The 21,001-nt window shown below is 49.0% G+C and overlaps 1 protein-coding gene across 1 annotated transcript; it reads left to right on the forward strand.

Annotated features, from left to right (window-relative positions):
* Positions 1-5,426: 5,426 nt before the first annotated feature.
* Selenbp1 (selenium binding protein 1) lies at positions 5,427-16,017 on the forward strand. The gene is made up of 12 exons (NM_001329893.1): positions 5,427-5,502; positions 8,829-8,885; positions 9,029-9,141; positions 9,336-9,521; positions 10,080-10,200; positions 11,409-11,591; positions 11,828-12,006; positions 14,061-14,139; positions 14,238-14,359; positions 15,092-15,184; positions 15,322-15,440; positions 15,651-16,017. Exons 1-12 carry the CDS (start codon positions 5,499-5,501, stop codon positions 15,811-15,813), a joined length of 1,419 nt encoding a protein of 472 aa, NP_001316822.1. The 5' UTR covers positions 5,427-5,498; the 3' UTR covers positions 15,814-16,017.
* Positions 16,018-21,001: the final 4,984 nt, after the last annotated feature.

Below are 21,001 nucleotides of genomic sequence, written 5' to 3' on the forward strand. Positions count from 1 at the left end.
GCTAGAAAATTACTACCCACAATGATCTGGGACCTCCCCCATCAATCACTAATTAAGAAAATGCCCTACAGGATTACCCATAGGCCAGTCTTATGAAGGCTGTCCCTCCTCTCTAAGGACTCTGGCTTGTATCAAGATGACATAAAGGTAGTCAGCACAGACACTCATACCCTGCCTTTCTTCACATTTTTTCCCCTTAATGCTTTTATTTGGGCTTTTCTTCACAAAAGGACCATGTGTTTATTTTAACACACACACACACACACACACACACACACACACACAGTACATAAAATGACAATGGGAAATTATCCCCTCCTTTACCCGCTCCAGGTAGGTGACAGCAGCGGGTACCCTTTGGACTGTAAATCCTCCAAGTTGCTCTGCTGCAGGGACAGGGTCTCCCAGGCCTCACTACTCTACCCGACCACTTCCTTTCTCAGTCCTGCACACAGCTGCTTCTTCACTTCCGTTCCCTCACACAGAATCAAGCTGTCTGTCCTGAGACTTCTAAGAAACAAACCCCCACAGTCTTAGTACTCTTTTAGGATCTTCCACCTCCCAATCTCCCTTTCCCCCTCAAGACCAACCAAAGCAAAAGAAACACAGAGAACATGGCAGGGCTGAAAGAACTGTGTGTCCTGGGCCAGAAGGGCTGGTAAGGCTCCTGGGTCCTTCGATTCCTCACAGACAACATCTAGACGAGATGTACTGATGCAAGCCAATTACTTTCTTTCTCTCTGTATATCTTGTTTTTGTGTGTGTGTGTGTGTGTGTGTGTGTGTGTGTGTGGTCCTGTGTGCACCTTTGTATGCAGGTGCAGTGCACAGAGGTTGACCTTAGCTTTTTGTGCCAGTGCTGGGGAACAAACTCAGATCCTCACACTTACAAGATGCCTTACTTATTTCCTGTTGTGACAAAATACTCTGACAAGAGCAATTTAAGAATGGAAGGATTGGGCTGGAGAGATGGCTCAGCGGTTAGAAGCACTGACTGCTCTTCCAGAGGTCCTGAGTTCAATTCCCAGCAACCACATGGTGGCTCACAACCATCTGTAATGGGATCCAGTGCCCTCTTCTGGTGAAGACAGTGACAGTGTACTCACATAAATTAAAAAAAATTTTTTAATGGAAGGATCGGTCTGGGGAGAAGGCCCAGTGGTTAAGAACACTGACAGACCTTCCAGAGAACCTGAGTTCAGTTCCCAGCATGTACATGGAAGCTCAGAACCATCTGAACTTCCAGGGCTAGGGGATTGACACCTTCACACAGACATGTGCAAAATACCAATGCAAGTGAAATATCAATAAATCAACCTAGGTGGTGGTGGTCCATGTCTTTAACGCCAGTACTTGGGAGCCAGAAGCAGGTGGATCTCTGAGTTTGAAGTCAGCCTGGTCTACAGAGTGAGTACACAGAGAACCCCTGGCTCAGAAATTAATTAATTAATTAATTATAAAAGAGAAAGAGAGGGCCAGGTGGTGATGGTGCATGCTTTTAGTTCCAGCAGTTGGGAGATAGAGAAGGTAGGTCTTTGGATTCAAGGCCAGCCGAGTCTGCAGAGAGTTCCAGGACATCCAGGAGTACAGAAGAACCTTGCTCAAACAGCAACCACAACAACTAAGACATAAAACAGAAAGGGAGGGCTGTGGGCTGGGGATTTAGCTCAGTGGTAGAGCGCTTACCTAGGAAGCGCAAGGCCCCGGGTTCGGTCCCCAGCTCCGAAAAAAAGAACCAAAAAAAAAAAAAAAAAAAAAAAGAAATCTTTAAAAGAAGCATGGCCGGGAGTCAGGGAGGCAGACGTGGAACCACCTTCTCACAGTGCAGCTGTGTTCAAGGAGAAGTGGGAGCTGGAAGCTTGCCGCTAGCCTTCTCCATTTTATCCAGTCTAGGACCCAATTGGGAAAAAAAAAAAAAAAAAAAAAAAAAAAACGTGGCAAGAGCCAAACGTGTCTTCCTTCCTGGCCTTATACAGGCACGCAGCAGAGCCTGGCCCACATGAGTGCTGGGCCTTCTCATCTCAAAGATCCGGATTAGAAGTGGATCTTCGGTTCAAATGATGCCAAAAATAAATAAATAAAAATTAAAAAAGTGGTGTGCTCCTCCACTTTTGGGACTTAGTTAACTCCAGATGTAGTCAAGTTGACAACCAAGAACGGCCGTCAGACTGAAACTTTGAACTCACGGATTCTCATATAGAGGCCTCCAGTGACAGGGATTACGGGCCTGAACCACCAGGCACAATTTCTTTTGTATTTTCATTTTAAGTTCTTTTGGGCATCAGCTTCATTATCTCCCTACCTTCTCGTAACTGGATCTAAGGGGTTCTTTTCCCCCACCATTCTCCCATCTCACCCATCAGCTGAAGGTGGGTAAAAGGGGATGCACGGGAGTACAGGGGGAAGACTGATCTCCTGTGGCCTGCCCCCTGTCAGGACCTCCATTTCTGTTCTCAGAGCCCAGGGTTAAAGTTCAGACGTCAGACCCTCTCTGCCTCCTCCACAGCTGCCATGGCCTGGGCTTAGAAACAACCAAAACAACAGCAGGCCCCGCCCCCACCCTCCAAGCGCACTGCTGTGGGCGGGGCGCTGGCAGCACACAGGGTTAGCTTTGGGTACTTCCTAACCAGCACCACTCGCTGTGAAAACCACACGTCCAATCAGTCTGGTTGGCTTCTGGCTAGAGAAGGGCAAGCTAGATGGGGTGGGGGAGTGATCCCTGCGGCTCCAGAGAAGCAAAATTAGTAGGCCCTGCAGCATCTGTTGCTGTGAGTGGGGAGAGGTCCTTCCACCCCAACTCTGGAAGCCCAGGGCCCTGGGCTGGTTCTGTGAGCAGCTGGCTTCTCCCGGGACTGGGACAACTTCTCTCTAAACAGCTTCATTAGCTCCGAAGCAAGAAGTCAGTGAAAAAACAGCACACAGAAGTTAGGCGTGCTACAGAGAAGCTGCCAAGACCAGCCAGGTCAGAGTGTAGGGCCAGGAATGAGCTGGTTGTCAAAACAGACTCAAGGACAAACAAAATTCCCCAGTGCCTCTTTTGGATTTATTGATTTAAGAGGGTGAGTGGGGAAGCAGCCTCGGGGCAGCTGCACACACTGGGCAGTGAGGAACGTACCACAGACAGCATCTTCTCCACCCCCCTTAAATTGTTTTTAAAAATATTTACTTGGGGTTGGGGATTTAGCTCAGTGGTAGAGCGCTTGCCTAGAAAGCGCAAGGCCCTGGGTTCAGTCCCCAGCTCCGAAAAAAAAAGAACCAAAAAAAAAAAAAATTTTACTTATTGTGTATGTGTGTGTTCCTGGACGTACGGATGTGCAGCATGTGCCTATGGAGGCCAAAAGTGAGCATTACGTTTCCAGGAATTTGCGTTGCTTCTGAGCCACCTGTTCTTGGGTGCCGGGAACTGAACTTATGTTTTCTGCAAGAATAGCAAACGCTCTTAAATACCGAACTATATATGTATCTCCAGCCCCCACTTAAATCATTTTAAATGAACTTTTGGAAAATCCAGGTTTGAAGGCTTATGTCTTGAAGCCACAGAAGGTCTAGCTTGGCATTTACTGTGTAGACCAGGCTGGCCGCTGACTCCATGTTGAGACTGCAGGTATGTGCCAGCACACCTAGCCAGGGGAACTTTAAGATGGAGACATGACCTTCCTGACAGGGTTCTGCAGGACAGGTGACCAATGTACTAAGCCCTGTTTTGCACCCCAGTACCCTTCCTTTCTTTCCTTCCATGAAATGCATTTGCATCTGATACCTGTACACGGTGAGATAATCCAGAGAAACTCCTCTTAGGCCTTTCAACTGGACTCCAGCTTCTTCCTTCAGAAGTAAACGGAGGCTTACAATGAGTCACGTGAGCTCCAGCCCTGCCAACGGAGGCCTGCCTTCTCTCGCTCACTCGGTACTGTCCCTAGAGCTATTTCTAGGGATGATCTTGAGCCCACGGTACCCATTTCTCTCTTTGATGAAAGCCTCACCTCAGAGCTTTTATTTAAGTTGAAAGCAGTCTCTACAGACAGTTGGATTCCCTGAAGTGTGTGGACAGGAGCTCCTCTGGGCAAGCAGCTCATGCTGAGGAGAGCAGCAGCCCTTGCCCCACAGTGGGTGGAGAGGGTTCCGTCCTCTTGCTGAGCACTTCAGACACAGACTTCCCTAGATGAAGGGCAGCCCTACACGGGGTTAACAGGATCAGGTCTCAGCCTAGTTTTGAGGAGCCCTGTTAATGGGCTTCAGTGGAAGAGGATGTCCCTAGTCCTGTTGGGACTAGATGTCTCAGGGTGGGTGGTACCTCAGAGAAGGGGAGGGAGTAATAGGGGGAGGCATTTATAAGGGCAGGACTGAGAAGAGAGGAGGGGGAGGGGGCTGCTATGCAGACATAAAGGGAATAAAAATAAATTATTGAAAAAAAAAAGAATTCTTAACCTGAGCAGACTCACTCTTCAAGCTAGAGGACACACCCCAGCTGTGCCTCTGAACATTTTCTGTCACCTCTCAGTTGGGGACAGTAGCATCTGTTGGCCTCCCCTCTGACCCTGCGTCCAGCCCCTCAGGGCAGCAGACTCTGTGGCGAGGGGGAGGTAGTCCACTTTCACCTCCTGAGGTTTATGAGGGTAATTGGCAGTAATAGCAAGCACTGGGCTTTCTCCCACTTCAAAGCTCAAGGCTCATGAATGGTGCTGGGAAAAGAGGAACCTAGGCTCACCCCTCCACCTTGGCTCTGTTGGGCAGCTGTTACAGAAAGGCAAGGGGAGGGGTCTGCATGGTCAGAACTGTGTCTTTTGGAGCACAAATGTCTAGAAGTAGGAAGAAACAGGTCCACGGTCCTGGGTACCCTGAAATGACCATGGACATGGCCAAATACATAGACAAACATTTGAAGGCATAGGGACATATGAATACATACATACAAAGACTCCTCTCACACGGTTCCTGCTCATGTAGACACACACAAGCATGTGCACATCCAGACAGAAGCACATACAAATTCACATCTATGCATACACAAACATAAAGGCACATGCATAGGAACTCACAGGAGAATGATACACAGGTGCACAAATTTAATATGTACCTAGGTACCCACTAATGACACAGATGTATTTTGCATGTGTATGTACACATATAGATGCGTGCACGTGCGTGCGCGCGCGCGCGCACACGCGCGCGCACACACACACACACACACACACACACACACACACACACACACAGGCGCGAGTGCTCGAGCGCGCACTCGAACGCACCCTGTAATTTGAACAGCCAGGCCACTTGACGGCATCCTGGCCAATTGCCCTCTGGCCAGCTGCCCTGTATAGTTTACCCTGGAAAGCAGCAGGGGCCCTCCCCTTGCTCCACCTCTCCCCTAATTGGTTGCATAAATTCCCTCCCATTGCCCCTTCCCTGTGCAGTCTGCCTTCACTACCAGCACTGGTCTCTGCTGAACCTTTGTCCATTCCTAGCAAATCCTGCAGGACCAGAGTGTCAGCCAGCAGCATGGGTAAGGAAAGGGGTCCCAAACCATGCGTAGGCCACATGCAGTTTGGAGGGTCCTCCAGGAAATGACTCAAAACTGTGGGAGGGCAGTGAAGAGAGAGTTGGACTCTTGCCCCTACCCTGCTGGCATGCGCATAAGTGAAGGTTTTGTGCACACTATTTTTCAGCGTAGCCTAAGTTCTAAAGAACAGAAAGAGATGGCCAGAAATGGTGGTCTGTGAATCCCACCCAGCCTCAGCAGGGGCACAGGCACGGGTAGGGGAGGTTGTCACCCTAGTAAACAGAAGATTCTGGTTTTAGCACTGGGTCAACGGGTTGTGGAGGTCGGGGGGGGGGGTGCAAAAGAACAGCGACCACAGCCTGGATCTCTCAAGCTGCCTTGTATGACCAGTCAACGGTGGGGGGTTGGGGGAGTCACGGGCAGCCACACTAGCCCACTGAGGACCTGTCTCTGTGCCCCTCCCAAGCCCCACAGCTCTCTTATCCTTTTGCCTCTGAGCTCCTGGCTCTCAGGCCGAGAGTCTGTGTTTGGGAAGGAATGTTGAGGTCCTGCTCCCCTGGGCGGGCAGAAAGACCAGTGGCCAGCCTGGCACAGGAAACCCACTTGAACTTTGCCTGGGTTCCCCAAACTCAAAATGTCATAGACCTTGTTTAAAAATGCTTAAGACTGGAGGATGTCACGCAGAGAAAAATGGTGCCCCAGGCAACCTAGCAGCCTGGACCAAGCCTGGGGTGGTGGGACAAACCTCCTCCACTTCTCGTTTCTTCTGAGAGATGCTTTTATTTTATGAGCATTTGTCTGTCTGTATGTGTGTAGCACCGACTGGGGCCAGAAGGTGTGAGACAGTTCTGAGTTCCACGAGTGATGAGAGATGAACGGGTCCTCTGCAAGAGTGGCGAGTGCGTTTAACCCCTGGGCTGTCCCTTCAGCCCTACGACAGCCTTTGTTGTCGTTGGGGTGGGGTTGTTTGTGTTTCTTTGATTTTTGAGTCAGGGTCTCGCTGTGTAGCCCTGGATGATCTGGAACTCATTGTGTAGATCAGGCTGACAGATTTTTCTGGCCTCTGCCTCAAGAATTCTGGGCTTCAAACATATTTTCTGTTGATGCATTTCATCCCTTTAAGCTGGTGTGTGGTGGCTCACGCCTGTCACCTCAGTACAAAGGAGGCTGAGGCAGAAGGATCTTGGTGAGTTGGAGGCCAACCTGAGCTACATGGTGAGGTCCAGGTGAAGCCAGGCTTCCTGACTCTCCAATGCTGTTGCAGCCTCCCTACTTTGTACACCGTCTAGATGTGGGTCTCCCCGGCAGCAGGAAAGGCTGCTCTGAACTTCACCGCTTTCTTACTATTCTCTTACATTTTTACTTGATTTTGTCTGTAGAGGTGTTTTGCTTGAATTTATGTGCACCACATGTGTGTCTTTAATTTGGGAGGAGGCCAGAAGAGGGTGTTGGATTTCCTAGAACTGGAGTTACAGTTCTTAGCCACCATGTGGATGCCGCGAATCAAATCTGGGTTCTTTGTAAAGAGCAGTCACTGTTCTTAACCTGAACCATCTCTCTAACCTCTCTCTGGGCTGCTCATGGACCTGGGTCAGGGCAGGAGGCAGAGCCCAGTCCTGTGAGTTCTGCTTCAGGATTTCTTTCAGCCTTCATGAGCCCCTGTTCAACTCCTCCACAGTCCGGCCCTCGCTCAAAAAGCTGGAATCTTGGTGACTGTCTTGTCAGACTGCGGGGTCGGGAAGTGCCTCTTCCTACAGCTGTGGTCAGTAAGAAAGTCGAAAGTAGCCTAAGGACACACAGCTGGTATCAGTCTTGACCAAACACACACACTCCCTGGCTTTGGATAGGTTGTGTAATCCTGGGTGTGGCCAGCAGCCTGGCTCAGGACCCCAACTGGATGGAGGAAGTCCCCAGGGCCTCTTGGATGAATTTGGTGGAAGATGCAGCCGGTCCCAGGTCCCATTCCCAAGGGCTGCTCCTCAGAACAGACCTCAGAAGGCTGCCCACCTGGTTTAGGTCTCACAAAGGCCCCTCCAGGATTTTGTTTGTTTTGTTTTATTTATGTTGAACCTAAAGCCTTTCAATGCTAGGCAAGTGCTCTACCACTGAGCTGCTTCCCTTGGTTGTTTTGTTTTTTTTTTTATTCTTTTTTTCGGAGCTGGGGACCAAACCCAGGGCCTTGCACTTGCTAGGCAAGCACTCTACCACTGAGCTAAATCCCCAACCCCCTTGGTTGTTTTTAAGATTTAGTTTAGTGTGTGTGTGTGTGTGTCTATGTGTCTGTGTGTGTGTATGTGTCTGTGTGTGTGTCTATGTGTGTGTGTGTCTATGTGTCTGTGTGTGTGTATGTGTCTATGTGTGTGTCTATGTGTGTGTCTATGTGTGTGTGTATGTCTGTGTGTGTGTCTGTGTGTGTGTATGTGTCTGTGTGTGTGTATGTGTCTGTGTGTGTGTATGTGTCTGTGTGTGTGTCTATGTGTCTGTGTGTGTGTCTGTGTGTGTGTGTATGTGTCTGTGTGTGTGTGTGTGTGTGTGTGTGTCTATCTATGTGTGTCTGTGCCTGCCTGTGGATATGTGCTGGTGAGTGATGCTGCCCTCAGATCAGAGGCATCTGACCTCCCCAGAGCTGAACTCACATGGTTGCAAGTGACTGATAGAGATGCTGGGATTGAACAGTTGAGCCTCCCCAACTCAGTTTTGTTTTGTTTTGTGTTTTGAGACAGGATCTTTCTATGTAACCCTGACTGTCCCAAAACTATGTAGACCAGGCTGGCCTTGAACTTGAAGAGATTCACCTGCCTCTGCCTGCTGGGTTTCAAAGCATTAAAAAGCATGATCCCCGAATCAGTTTTTGCCATGTAGCAAAGCTAGTCTTAAACTCATGTTCTTCCTGCTTCTGCCTCCCTGCCGCCACTGCCCATCCCCCCCACCCCGAGGTGCTCTCGTTATCTCCTCTTCACACATGGACTGGAAACTGAGTTAGATAATTTGCCCAAGTTCCTATAACTGTTCAGGTAGGCTGCAGCAGGAATTGAAGTCAATGTCACTGAGGACATTGACTTCAGTCTCTATCCCACCTCCTCTGAGCCCTGATAGAGTCTGCTTCCAGGTCACCAGGTCACGTGACTCCATGCTCCCACCTCACCCTCATCAGAGATGGGGGATTGGGGTGGGGGATGGGTGGGGGGCTGGGCCAAAGTGATGGGGCCAGAGTACAGACCTGGGGCAGCAGTGAGCCTGCCTTGCCTGCCAGATGTGTCAGACTACAGAGAGGAAGAATTCACGCTCCAAAGCAGGCCTCAGCCAATGTGTTCCTATTGTTTCTACAGCTACAAAATGCACAAAGTGTGGTCCAGGTTATGCGACCCCTCTGGAGGCCATGAAAGGTAATTGCATATCTGAGGGCCAGCATCCCTCTGCAGGCCCCATGGTAGGGCTGGGGGACTACACATCTAGCCTTAGCCCTCTGATCTCTCCTGAGCTGCCTTTGCCCGGTGTTGCATTACACAACCTGCTTTCTACTTCCCAGGACCCCGAGAGGAGATTGTCTACTTGCCCTGCATTTACCGAAACACAGGCATTGAAGCCCCGGATTATTTGGCCACAGTGGATGTTGACCCCAAGTCTCCCCATTATAGCCAGGTGAGGGTGAAGCATGGTCACTAGTGCCCCTGACACTCCCACCAGAGCCTTGGTTCCCTACCTCTGCCCTCCTCTGTCCTCAGGACAATGGAAGCATTCACTGCCCAGGGTGCTGAACTGCCTATGCCAAGTCAAAAACGAGTCTATGGAGGCATAGCCTGGCAGGCAGCTCTTTCTGTCCCTCTCCGTCCTAGGTCATCCATAGGCTGCCCATGCCCCACCTGAAGGACGAGCTGCACCACTCAGGGTGGAACACCTGCAGTAGCTGCTTTGGGGACAGCACCAAGTCACGCGACAAGCTGATACTGCCCAGCATCATCTCCTCCCGCATCTATGTGGTGGATGTGGGCTCTGAGCCTCGTGCCCCGAAGTTGCACAAGGCATGTCCTCTGTCCTTGTGACCCTATTGAACCTGCTGGCCCAACAGCCCCTAGACTAGCTTGCCTCCAGGTTTTACACAAGGTGTGGCTCAGCAGCAGGGAGGAGGGGTACACTTCAGAGGTTAAAGGGCATGCTACCATCAAGAAAGCGTCAAGCATGGGCTGGGATGACCGAAGTTTCTTCTGTGAACAGGGTGTCAGAGCCATCCTTCTCCACCCAGATAGCTCAGGGCTTCCTCTCAACTTGCCACTGGATACACATAGTCTTGCACCAGATGCTCACAGCTGGCTGCTGAGGGGGCAGAGCTGACACTGGCCTGGGAGGGGCCCCGAGAGATGGGAGTGGGAAGGAAGGTCGATGCTCTCTGACTGAGGACTTACTGGTGGCTTCTCTACCTCTCTCTTGCTGGTCTCTGAGTTACCAGACTGAATCTGCGCTGTCTTCCCTCAGGGAGAAGGAAAGGAGGCAGGGTCCAGTGATAACGCAGGAAGAATGAGGGCAGGTAGTGGAGACTCCGGCCTCTGTAAAGTTCCGACCCTGTTCCTCACCTTCTCCAGGTCATTGAGCCCAATGAAATCCATGCCAAGTGCAACCTGGGCAATCTGCACACCAGCCACTGCCTGGCCAGCGGAGAGGTGATGATCAGCTCCTTGGGGGATCCCCAGGGGAATGGCAAAGGTACCTGGTGGCATTGTGTGGAAGTGTGGGAAGCATACAGGTGTGGGGAACAGTAAAGTAAGGAAACAGGGAGAACTGGCTGGCTGTGTCTTATCCAGTCGTAACTGGTCAACACAAGACCTTAGTTGTTTTTGTTATTATTGCAGTGATGAGGCACATGGGCCTGGTCGTGCAGGGTATAAGTCCAGCTATTTTCTAGGTCATGGCAGAAAGATCACAAGTTCAAGGCCTGCCTGGGGAACTTAGCAAGACTTTGTCTCAAAACACAATTAAAAGAAGGTTGGAGTCATAACCCAGTGATAGAGCACTTGCCCACATTATTGAAGTCTCAGTTTCAACCATCAGTACAATAGCGCATGCACAGACACACACACACACACACACACACACACACACAGAGGCATGCACGCACATGATAAGCTGTGACTGCTGAGCTTGCTAAAAAGTATAGTCAGGGGTTTGCCATAGGAAGTGAACACACACACGAACCTAGGAGTACATTCGTAATATAACGCTGGCCTTTGTAAATTCATGAACCCTCACAGCCCTTGGCTTGTGGGTTGTTTTGTTGTTTTGTTTTGTTTTATTTTGTGGTTTTTGTTTCATTTGTTGGTTGGTTGCTTGGGTTTTTTGTTGTTTTGTTTTGTTTTAGTTTTTAAGAAAAATACAGCTGGGCACAGTGGTGCACACATTTAGGCTCAGCATTTGGGAGGCAGAGGCGGGAAGAACTCTGTGAGTTCAAGGCTAACCTGGTCTACGTAGTGAGTTTTAGGACAGCTACAGGAGAAACCATGTCTCAAGTAAGAGAGAGAAGGGGGTGGGAAGGGAGGGAGGGAAGGAGGGAGGGAGGGAGGGAAGGAAAATCAAGTGCACAGAGGATAGCTGACTGGGAGGAACTGGAGCCCTACTTGTAGCTACTTGGGATCCTTACCGGACCAACAAAACTTAAGACTCTGAGAAGAACCACAGTGATAGGTTGGGCAAGTGATATTTACGGGGTTGAGTCCCACAACTCTCTGTTCAGGGGAACAGTTTTCCCAAGTGCTCTAAGAGAAGGATGAAGTTGCTAAGAGGGAGCGTAAGGGCCCTGCCTCATGCCTGCCTCATGCCTGCCTCATGCCTGCCGTCTCAAACCGATGTCCCGGCACCTGACCTTCAAGGGGTGCTGGCTCCCCACCTCTACCTAAGCCCCTTTCTTCCCTGCTCAGGGGGTTTTGTGCTGCTGGATGGGGAGACCTTCGAGGTGAAAGGGACGTGGGAGAAGCCTGGGGGTGAAGCTCCAATGGGCTATGACTTCTGGTACCAGCCTCGACACAACATCATGGTCAGCACTGAATGGGCAGCTCCCAATGTCTTCAAAGATGGCTTCAACCCTGCTCATGTGGAGGCTGGTGAGAATCACCCTAAGGGCAGGCAGGAGCCTTGGTCCACAGTCCCTGCTTTCAGCTCTCTACCCTAGGCCAGGTCTGCAGACCCCACTTCTAAGCACTTGCCTTGCTTAAAATGAATGCTCAGACCTGCTCTGTGCCCATTTCCAGCTCTCTATCCCAGTTGGCACCTGCCTCAGCCCATCCCCTCCCATCCTGACCTGAGCCCAGCCTTTTGTCCCTATCCCCTTCCTGCTTAGGGCTGTATGGGAGCCACATACATGTGTGGGACTGGCAGCGACATGAGATTATCCAGACCCTGCAAATGAAAGATGGGCTGATCCCCCTGGAGATCCGCTTCCTGCACGACCCAGATGCCACCCAGGGCTTTGTAGGCTGCGCCCTCAGCTCCAACATCCAGCGCTTCTACAAGAATGAGGTAACTTGGGGTTGGGGATTTAGTTCAGCGGTAGAGCGCTTGCCTAGCAAGCGCAAGGCCCTGGGTTCGATCCCCAGCTCCGAAAAAAAGAAAAGAAAAGAAAGAAAAAAAAAAAAGAATGAGGTAACTTCCACCCCAGCCTTCCACCCCACCCCCAACACTCAGCGCCTATGAGTCTCATAAGGACCTCCTCCAAGGCTTCAGTGTCCATGTTTCTCGGTCCCACCCGCTAAGGCTTCCCCCGGAAGCAATGCTGCTTGCTATCTGTGCCAGGCTAACTTCTACCTTGCCTAAGCCTGTCTTCTGTTGCTATAACTCAACAACCAAGTGTCACAAGCAGATAAGGGATGGAGTTATGTACTCCTAGGTCTGAGGCTAGGCCATCCAAGGTTGAGGAATAGCATCTGGTTAAAGCTCTCCTCTCCTATTGGGAACTCTGCCTCTAGGGACATCATAGAATGAGAGCCACATACAAGAAACAAATTGGCTTTATTAACTGATTCATTTTCAAGACAACCATGAACACTCTCATGGGCGAATCCATCTTCTGTGAGCTCTGACTTAATTACTTAAAGGCCCCAACCATCTCTAAGTAATAGCATTTAGTCCCAGCACTTGGGAGAGTAGAATCAGGTTAATCTTTGTGGGGGCCATCCTGGTCTACATAACAAGTTCCAGACCACCTAAGCCCACATAGTGAAACTGTGCCTCATGAAACAAACAGAGGCTGGAGAGATGGCTCAGCAGTTAGTTAGCATCCGTCATTCTTCCAGAGGACCTGGCTTCAATTCTCAGTATCCACATGTGGCTTACGTACAACAACCTGTAACTCCAGTCCCAGGCAATCTGAGTTCTCCTCTGGCCTCTGCAGGCACCAGCAACACATGTGGTACACAGACATACATGTAGGTAAAACCCTTTCTTCATATATATATAAATTAAGTTAAAAACAAACCATAAACAAAACAAAAAGTTCCCACCTACCCAGTTAAAATGTAACCTTAGCACTTGGGAGGTAGAGGCAGGAGGATTGCATGTTCTAAAATAAAAATACACATACATACATACATACATACATACACACATACACCCCAAATAAACAAACAAACAAACAAACAAGTTATGAACCCACCTCTTAATTCCTCACAATGGTAATTAAATTTCAGCATGACTTTTGGTAGGGACACTTGAAACCTAACTGGCCATATTGATAAATTTATTCAAAACCTACGGCTGGACAACTGTGATCCCAGCTCTTGGAAAGTGGAGGCAGGAGGACCAGGAGTTCAAGGCCAGCCTCAGCTACAAAGAGTCTGAGGTCAGCTTGGGCTACATGAGACTGCAAAAAGAGAAAGAATCTACTCAGTGAGTGAAAGGAGCTGACTGACTCAAAACGCACCAAGACCAAGTTCTCAGCACTAAAGAGATTTATTTGCCCCAGAGGGACAAGAACAGGGACAAAGAGACAAAGACAAAAGATAGAGGACTTGGTAGTGCACACCTTTAATCCCAGCTCTCCAGAGGCAGAGGCAGAGGCAGGGAGATCTCTGGGTTCAAGGCTAGCCTGGTCTACGGATCCAGTTCCAGGCCAACTGAAGCTACACAGAGAAACTCTGATTAAAACAAAAACAAAAACAAAAAGGGAGGAGACATTCGGTCCATAGGTGAATGGCAGTTTATAAAGGTAAAAGGAAACTCCTTGTTAGGATGAGTTGGTTAATTTTAATTGGGCATGTTAATTAGGTGACCAAGGGGGTCTTTGATGTCTGGACTTCAATACTTTGATGGGTGGACCTTTGTGGTCAGCCTCAGGAGGAGGAAGTGTCCAGATAATGGACTACCTTGGCGACTAGCTTTAGGAATGTAACTGAATACATTTTAGCAAGAAGGGTGAAGGGCAAACCCTGTCAGCACCATGTTTACCACGTTCTGACCTGTTCATCCTTCATTGTGTTAGTCACTCTGACAAGGATTGGTGATGCTCTGCTGAAGCCGTCATGCTCCCTCCCTGTCCCCAGTTCTGATCAGTACATTCTCTTCCCTCCCCAATGTAGGGAGGCACCTGGTCAGTGGAGAAGGTGATCCAGGTGCCCTCCAAGAAAGTGAAGGGCTGGATGTTGCCAGAAATGCCTGGTGAGTGTCCACCGGAGAGGGCAGGAGAAGGCAGGTTGGTTCTGGGCCTGGGAAGGAAGACAGACTCCTTACAGCCAGCCCCTTAACCCACTGCTTAGGTTTGATCACCGACATCTTGCTGTCCCTGGATGACCGCTTCCTCTACTTCAGCAACTGGCTGCACGGGGACATTCGGCAGTATGACATCTCTAACCCGAAGAAGCCTCGCCTCACTGGGCAGGTGGAGGCACTAGCAAAACGGAGGCTGCTGGGGATGATAAGGCAGGGGCAGGAAAAGCAAAAGTGTAGGCGAAGGTGCAGGCCCAGGACTGGAGAGTCATGGCTGACAGGGAAAGTGTCTGGAAACAAAGGGACGCTATCCAGGCATGGAAGAGCAACCTTTGAGGCCAGCCCTAGAGACAGGTAGATCTCTGTGAATCCAGGACAGCCTGGACTACATAGCGAATTTCAGGCCAGCTAGTTACATGGTGAGATGCTCTCTCAAACAAAACAAAACAAAACACACAAAAGGGAAGAGAGTCTAATAAGGCAAACAACTCTTCTGTAATTCCATACCCATGTGAGTTGCTCTTCTTATTACTGTGGTTAGATACTCGACCAAAACAAAGGAGGGAAAGAAAGGTCTACTCTATCATGGTTGGGGAAGGGTGCTGACCAAGTGTAAGGTAGTGGCCACGTCACATTTACAGGAAGCAGAGTTGAATGCTGGTACTCAGCTTGTCTCCTTTTTGTTCAGTCTAGAATCCTGGCCCATGGGGCAGTGCTGCTTGAGTTCAGGGTGGATCGGCCCTCCTAATTAAACCTCTCTAAAATGCCCCACAGATGACCCAGTGTGTGTGGTGGGGGGGCGGGGGTTGCCGATTCTAAAACTCAGTGAGGTTGATAATGAGATTATCACTATATCTCTAACCATTGCCCCGCTCCCCCCTTTTCCTCTGCACCCTGCTCCCAGATCTTCCTTGGGGGCAGCATTGTTAAAGGAGGCTCTGTACAAGTGCTGGAGGACCAAGAGCTAACGTGTCAGCCGGAGCCCCTAGTGGTCAAGGTGAGAATTGGTCCCTCAGATCCATGCTCAAGGAGTATCTGGTGGATGCTTTGGGACCTAGCTGGTATGCCAACTGGATACCAGTTGTTAGGCAATCTTAGGGTGTTACTTCAAGTCTGACCTCTTGTTTCCCCAAGGGAAAACGAGTTCCTGGAGGTCCTCAGATGATCCAGCTCAGCTTAGATGGGAAGCGTCTTTACGTCACTACATCACTGTACAGCGCCTGGGACAAGCAGTTTTACCCTAATCTCATTAGGTGAGCAGTGTGAGGGCTCACCTCTCCAACTGTCTTCTCCTAGAAGCATCCTTGGCCTTCTGAAGACTCCTCAGGGAGTCCATTTATATCCCACCATACAGATGCCCCTCGGACCCTGTCCCATCCCTAGGAATCCAATTATACTTACAAAACCTTGGGGTGTGGGGCTGGCTATATATGACCCTTAGCCTACCCTCTGCTCTCTTCCAGGGAAGGCTCTGTGATGCTGCAAATTGATGTAGATACAGCAAATGGAGGGCTGAAGTTGAACCCCAACTTTCTGGTGGACTTTGGGAAAGAGCCTCTTGGGCCAGCACTGGCTCATGAGCTTCGTTACCCAGGGGGTGATTGCAGTTCTGACATCTGGATCTGAAGGCTAGCCCTAAAGGCCTTCCTCCACAGTCGGGGTCCTCCTTCTGAGGAGCCTAGCTTCGCTCTGCTCTGGGTCCCAACTCTCCAAGGCCATGATGAGACCATCGAGAACTGCAGAGCAGTATCTCACTACTACCTTGCTTGTTGTTTGTGCCATTCTTAAGTGAGCTCCTGGAAGCACCAAGAAATAAAATGCTGAACCTTTCCTCAGATCACCTTGTCATGGGGTAGGGGGGGTCCTCTGCCATGGCCAGTTTCTTGTGTAGAGAAGACCTGAAGAGGACTCCAGGAGGCTGTGGTGACTAATATGCCAGTGATTCCAACATGATGCCAATGATGTCAGACATTTCTGTTTCATGGCCATATATAACCAAAAAATTTAGGGGAAGGATTGCCACAGGACAGCTGGGTCAGCAAGTCAATCAATGTTTTAGACTATTTTGACATATGTACATGGTGTGTGTGTGTCTGTGTGTGTGTGTGTGTGTGTCTGTGTCTGTGTGTGTCTGTGTGTGTCTGTGTGTTGAAGGAAGTGTGTCACTGTGTGGCTGAGTTTGAGGTTTTCTATGCTCAGGCTCCAGCCAGAGTGAAAGCCAGTCTTCTCTTGGCTGCCTGTAGATCCAGATGTAGAACTCTCAGCTCTTTCTCCAGCACCATGTCTGCCTGCACACTGCCATGCTTCCTGCCACGATGATAATGAACTGAACCTCTGAAACTGTAAGCCTGCCCCAATTGTGTGTTTTCCTTTATAAGAGTTGCCTCGGTCATAGTGTCTCTAAGAAAGACAGATATTAATATTATATGAAGTCCTGTCTTTCACATGCCTTATGTACCATCCTGTTAAAACATCCAGTGACCTTGATCTTTATATAAATGTTCCTTTTTACTAAACATATTTGCATTTTTACATCCTTTTGACATAATTTTCTTCTACTTAATAGTTTTTCTTTCCTATTTTTGTTTTTGTTTATTTGTTTTTGTGTTTTATTTTCAAGAGAGGTTTGTCTCTGTACAGCCCTGGCTGTCCTGGAACTCGCTCTGTAGACCAGGCTGGCCTCAAACTCAGAGACCCACCTGCCTCTGCCTCCCAAATGCTGGGATTAAAGGTGTGTGCCACCATAGCCCCAGGGGTTTCCTTTCCTTCTTCATGACAAAAGACACAGGGACATTATTAAATTAATTTGCCGCCTGTGGTGAGAACGTTTGCCTTGAAGTAGAGTAGTGTTATCTCTGTCCCCCTAAGGTCCCAGCAACAAGCCAACATTTGGCTTGGGAAGCCAGTGAGTTTCTGGGCTTCCTTACAGAATATGGGGCAAGGGTTACTGACAGGAGTGTGGGTGACCCAAGAGGTGTTTGTACTGCAATTCTCCACCCTCTAGATATAATGGCTTCTCCACAGCTGTATAGGTGAAGCCCAACCCCTAGTCTTCCCAGTCTATATATTTTAGCTTCTCTCTAAGACCTTGAGACCACATGCAATTGAGGAAGAACTGCATACAGCAGGCTGGATATGCAGGTGACGGTCCAGTGACTCTCCTTACCCCCTCTCTAAGGAGGAACAAGCCCAGCCGTGGCACTTCTTCACTACGTGTGTGCGAGCCTGTGAGAGGCCAAGAGAGGCCAGAGGTGTGAGACCCCACTGCAGCTGGGGTTACAAGTGTTTGTGAGCTGCCTGATGTGGGCGCTGGGAACTGAACCTGGGTCCTCTGGAGGAGCAGTGATGGTCTTAACCACTGAGCCATCTCTCTAGCTCCCAAGTGAGGAGACTAAGCAGATATGGATGATCTGATGAAGATGGCAGTTGTTTGGCTTAGAGCTGAATCTGACACACATAGGATAATGTAATACATTAGTATTACCTGTGCACTTGCTGTTATTCTATGGGGCTCTACAAGTTCCCAGGCAAAGCTTATGGAAAATACAAGACAATCAAAAATATGTGTGTGCATGTGTGTGTGTGTTGCACAGAACTGTCTACTGCAGCCACGCTTTTGGTTTGGAATGGATGTAAGGAGTAGATAAAAGAGAAACAGCAGCACACAGTAAAGCGTCATCACACAGATACTACAAGGTCCAGCAGAACTCAACCAAGCCCCATCAAACCCCAATGCTGGAGAATCGGTGTGACTGTGTGTGCGTGTGTCTGTGTATGGATACAATCAAAACATGTCTGAAACTCTCAAGTACTAAATCTTTAAAAACACGGTGCTATAGCTATTGAGGGTTTTTTCTTTTAAAGCAGAGGGGCCTCTCTATCTTCTCCATGTTTTGACAAAGAACAGTCTTCTACTTTATTATTATTGTCACTATTATAGATTTGGCATCCATAGTCTGGAGAACACAGACCACAGACCACAATGATCTTCAAGAACCTGGAGACGGATGGCACCAGCCTGTTCTTTACTTAGCCTTTCTATGTCACTGTAACAGCAAAGCAAAAGCAAGCAAACCCAGAGGAGAAGCTGTGGACAAGCATGGGACAGAGGAATCTCAGGGAGGGAAGGAATATTCTATCAGAGAAAAACAGGCTTGGGGAACCAGGCAGAAAGAGCAGGCACTGAGGTCCAGCAGCACCCACATCGTCAGCCTCTGCCTGAATAGGCTCATCTCTCTGCCTCACATTGTTGGAGCAAGCGCCCACTTGCAGCAGCTCGGCCAGTCCCTGGAAATCAAACCTTTGAGTCCTAATTGGGACCTGTGCTTTCCTGAGGCTGTGCTGCCATACACTCACATGTGCTTCCCAAGTGTAGCCATCTCCAAGTGTTAGTTCACATTGGTAACTGACTAGTGCTAGAAGCACTCGGCTGAGAAGACTCAATCCCCTCTAGAAACCACATAATGTAAAACAATATACCAAGCTACATGTGTTTACACACACCTTTAATCACAGTACTCTGAGACAGAGGCAGGAGGATCTTTACAGGTTCAAGGCCAGCCTCTACACAGTGAGTTCCAGGCCAGCCAGATTACACAGTGAGACTCTGTCTCAAAACAAAAAGTATCCAAAACAGGGGAGGGCTGGGGTGGCTGGATAGGTGACTCAGTGGTTAAGAGCATTTACTGCGGGGCTAGAGAGATGGCTCAGCAGTTAAGAGCACTGACTGCAGGGGTTGGGGATTTAGCTCAGTGGTAGAGCGCTTGCCTAGGAAGCGCAAGGTCCTGGGTTCAGTCCCCAGCTCCGAAAAAAAGAACAAAAAAAAAAAAAAAAAAAAAAAAAAAAAAGCACTGACTGCTCTTCCAGAGGTCCTGAGTTCAATTCCCAGCAACCACATGGTGGCTCACAACCATCTGTAAAGAGATCTGATCCCCTCTTCTGGTGTGTCTGAAGACAGCTACAGTGTACTTATATATAATAAATGAATAAATCTTCTTAAAAAAAAAAAGAGCATTTGCTGCTTTTTCAGAGGCCTGAGTTGAATTCCCAGCACCCAAATGATGGCTCACAGCCATGTATAATACCAGGGGATTTGATGCCCTCTTCTGGCCTCCTCAGGCACTTGCTTATATGTGGTACACTGACATATATGTAGGCAAAACACACATACACATAAAATAAATTTTTAAAAACTATCATGGAAGTCAGGTATTACCCCTTTAGTGTGAAACAGAAAAGGACCAACCCTATTACAAGGCTGTGAGCCCATGTTAGACTCTCCTTTGGCCCTTCTGTCTCCATGATCCTATTAATCTAGGAAGGTGAAAACCCAAAAAGAGAAGAGGATTGGGGTGTGTGACTGAATCCTATGGTGTGTGGTATTCTCCTGAGGGCTCAGGTGTACCAGAAAGTTTGGGGAGTATTAGGGATGCTGTCATCTTGGTTCAGGAAACCACATAGCATGAACAAAATAGCAGTAAAGTCACAGAGCCATTGCCATTTTGTTGATGTCACCAGTCAAGATAGTGACACAGCATGAGGTTACCTTTGGAGTATGGCGAGCTCAGTTCCATGAGGAAACATGCCCATCCCTGCCTGGGTGTAGTCCCTGGAGAACCCACACATCCCAAAAACATAAATGTGGAAACTCAAACAGACATCCAAGTTAGATTAGCATGGATTTAAACGAAGAAATTAACCTCTAGTACAGCAAAAAATTAGCAAAGAAAAGAGATCCCATGATTTCAGCCCAAGGGAGGGACGTCTGTACATCTTGCAACAGAGAGCACCAGGCAACTCATCTGGAGCTTATTGTTCTCCCCTCAGCCCTGGAAGAAAATGGAAGGCATGGCCAACACCCATAGGTGGTGCTGTTGCTCTGGGAACACATAGAAAAAACTGGGCAAGAAAAAGTGACCTTGATGCCATTGTCGCCCCTGAGATCAGAGAGCTCTCAGAGTCTCAGCGTTGTTAGGAACTCAAGTCCCTGAGAAACCAACTTGTTAAAAATAATACTGGGGGTTGGGGATTTAGCTCAGCGGTAGAGCGCTTGCCTAGCAAGCGGAAGGCCCTGGGTTTGGTCCCCAGCTCCAGAAAAAAAGAAAAGAAAAAAAAAATAATCCTGATTTATGGAACCTTAGTTTTCCACTGCTGTGAAAACAGCATAACCAATACACTTTATAGAAGGAAGACTTTATTGAGGCTTCCAGTTACAGAGGGTGAGCCTGTGATTATCAGGGCAGGGTGGCAGCAGACAGGCAGGCCTGGTGCTGGAGCAGTAGCTCAGAGAACTCATCTGATCCACAAGCACAAGGCAGAGAGAGCTACTGGGCTTTTGAAATCTCAAAGCCCACACCCAGGGACACACCTCTTTCAACGAGGCCACGCCTCCTAACCCTTCCCCTGGTCCTACCTGTGCCCATTAAGCCCCACTTAAAGCACTCAACTACTTTCATAATCAAAAGTCACAGAGTCCATATTCAGCCAACAAGCAGCATTGGCAGGCCTGTCACAGCAGTACCCTGCTCCCTGCCAACAACTTCTTAGTCAGTGTTCTGTTGCTGTGAAGAGACACCATGACCACAGCAACTCTCACAGAAGAAAGCATTTAATGGAGTCTGGCGTACAGTTCAGAGGTGTGCTCCGTTATCATCATGGTGGGGAACATGGCAGCACCCAGGCAGACATGATAGTTTAGAACCCACAAAGAGAGAGACACTGGGCCTGCCTTGAGATTTGAAACCTTAAAGCCCACCTCCAGTGACTCCAACAAGTCCACACCTAATCCCTGTTAGGTAACACCACCCCCTAATGA

The sequence above is a fragment of the Rattus norvegicus genome, chromosome 2 (genome assembly GCF_036323735.1).
Source record: "Rattus norvegicus strain BN/NHsdMcwi chromosome 2, GRCr8, whole genome shotgun sequence".
NCBI classification, from domain to species: Eukaryota; Metazoa; Chordata; class Mammalia; order Rodentia; family Muridae; genus Rattus; species Rattus norvegicus.

Bases quoted from the DNA above. Each gene is read 5' to 3' on its own strand.
- Selenbp1 (NM_001329893.1), top strand. The intron at 12,007-14,060 runs GTAACTTGGGGT...TCCCCAATGTAG, and splicing joins AGCGCTTCTACAAGAATGAG to GGAGGCACCTGGTCAGTGGA. The intron at 14,140-14,237 runs GTGAGTGTCCAC...CCCACTGCTTAG, and splicing joins GATGTTGCCAGAAATGCCTG to GTTTGATCACCGACATCTTG.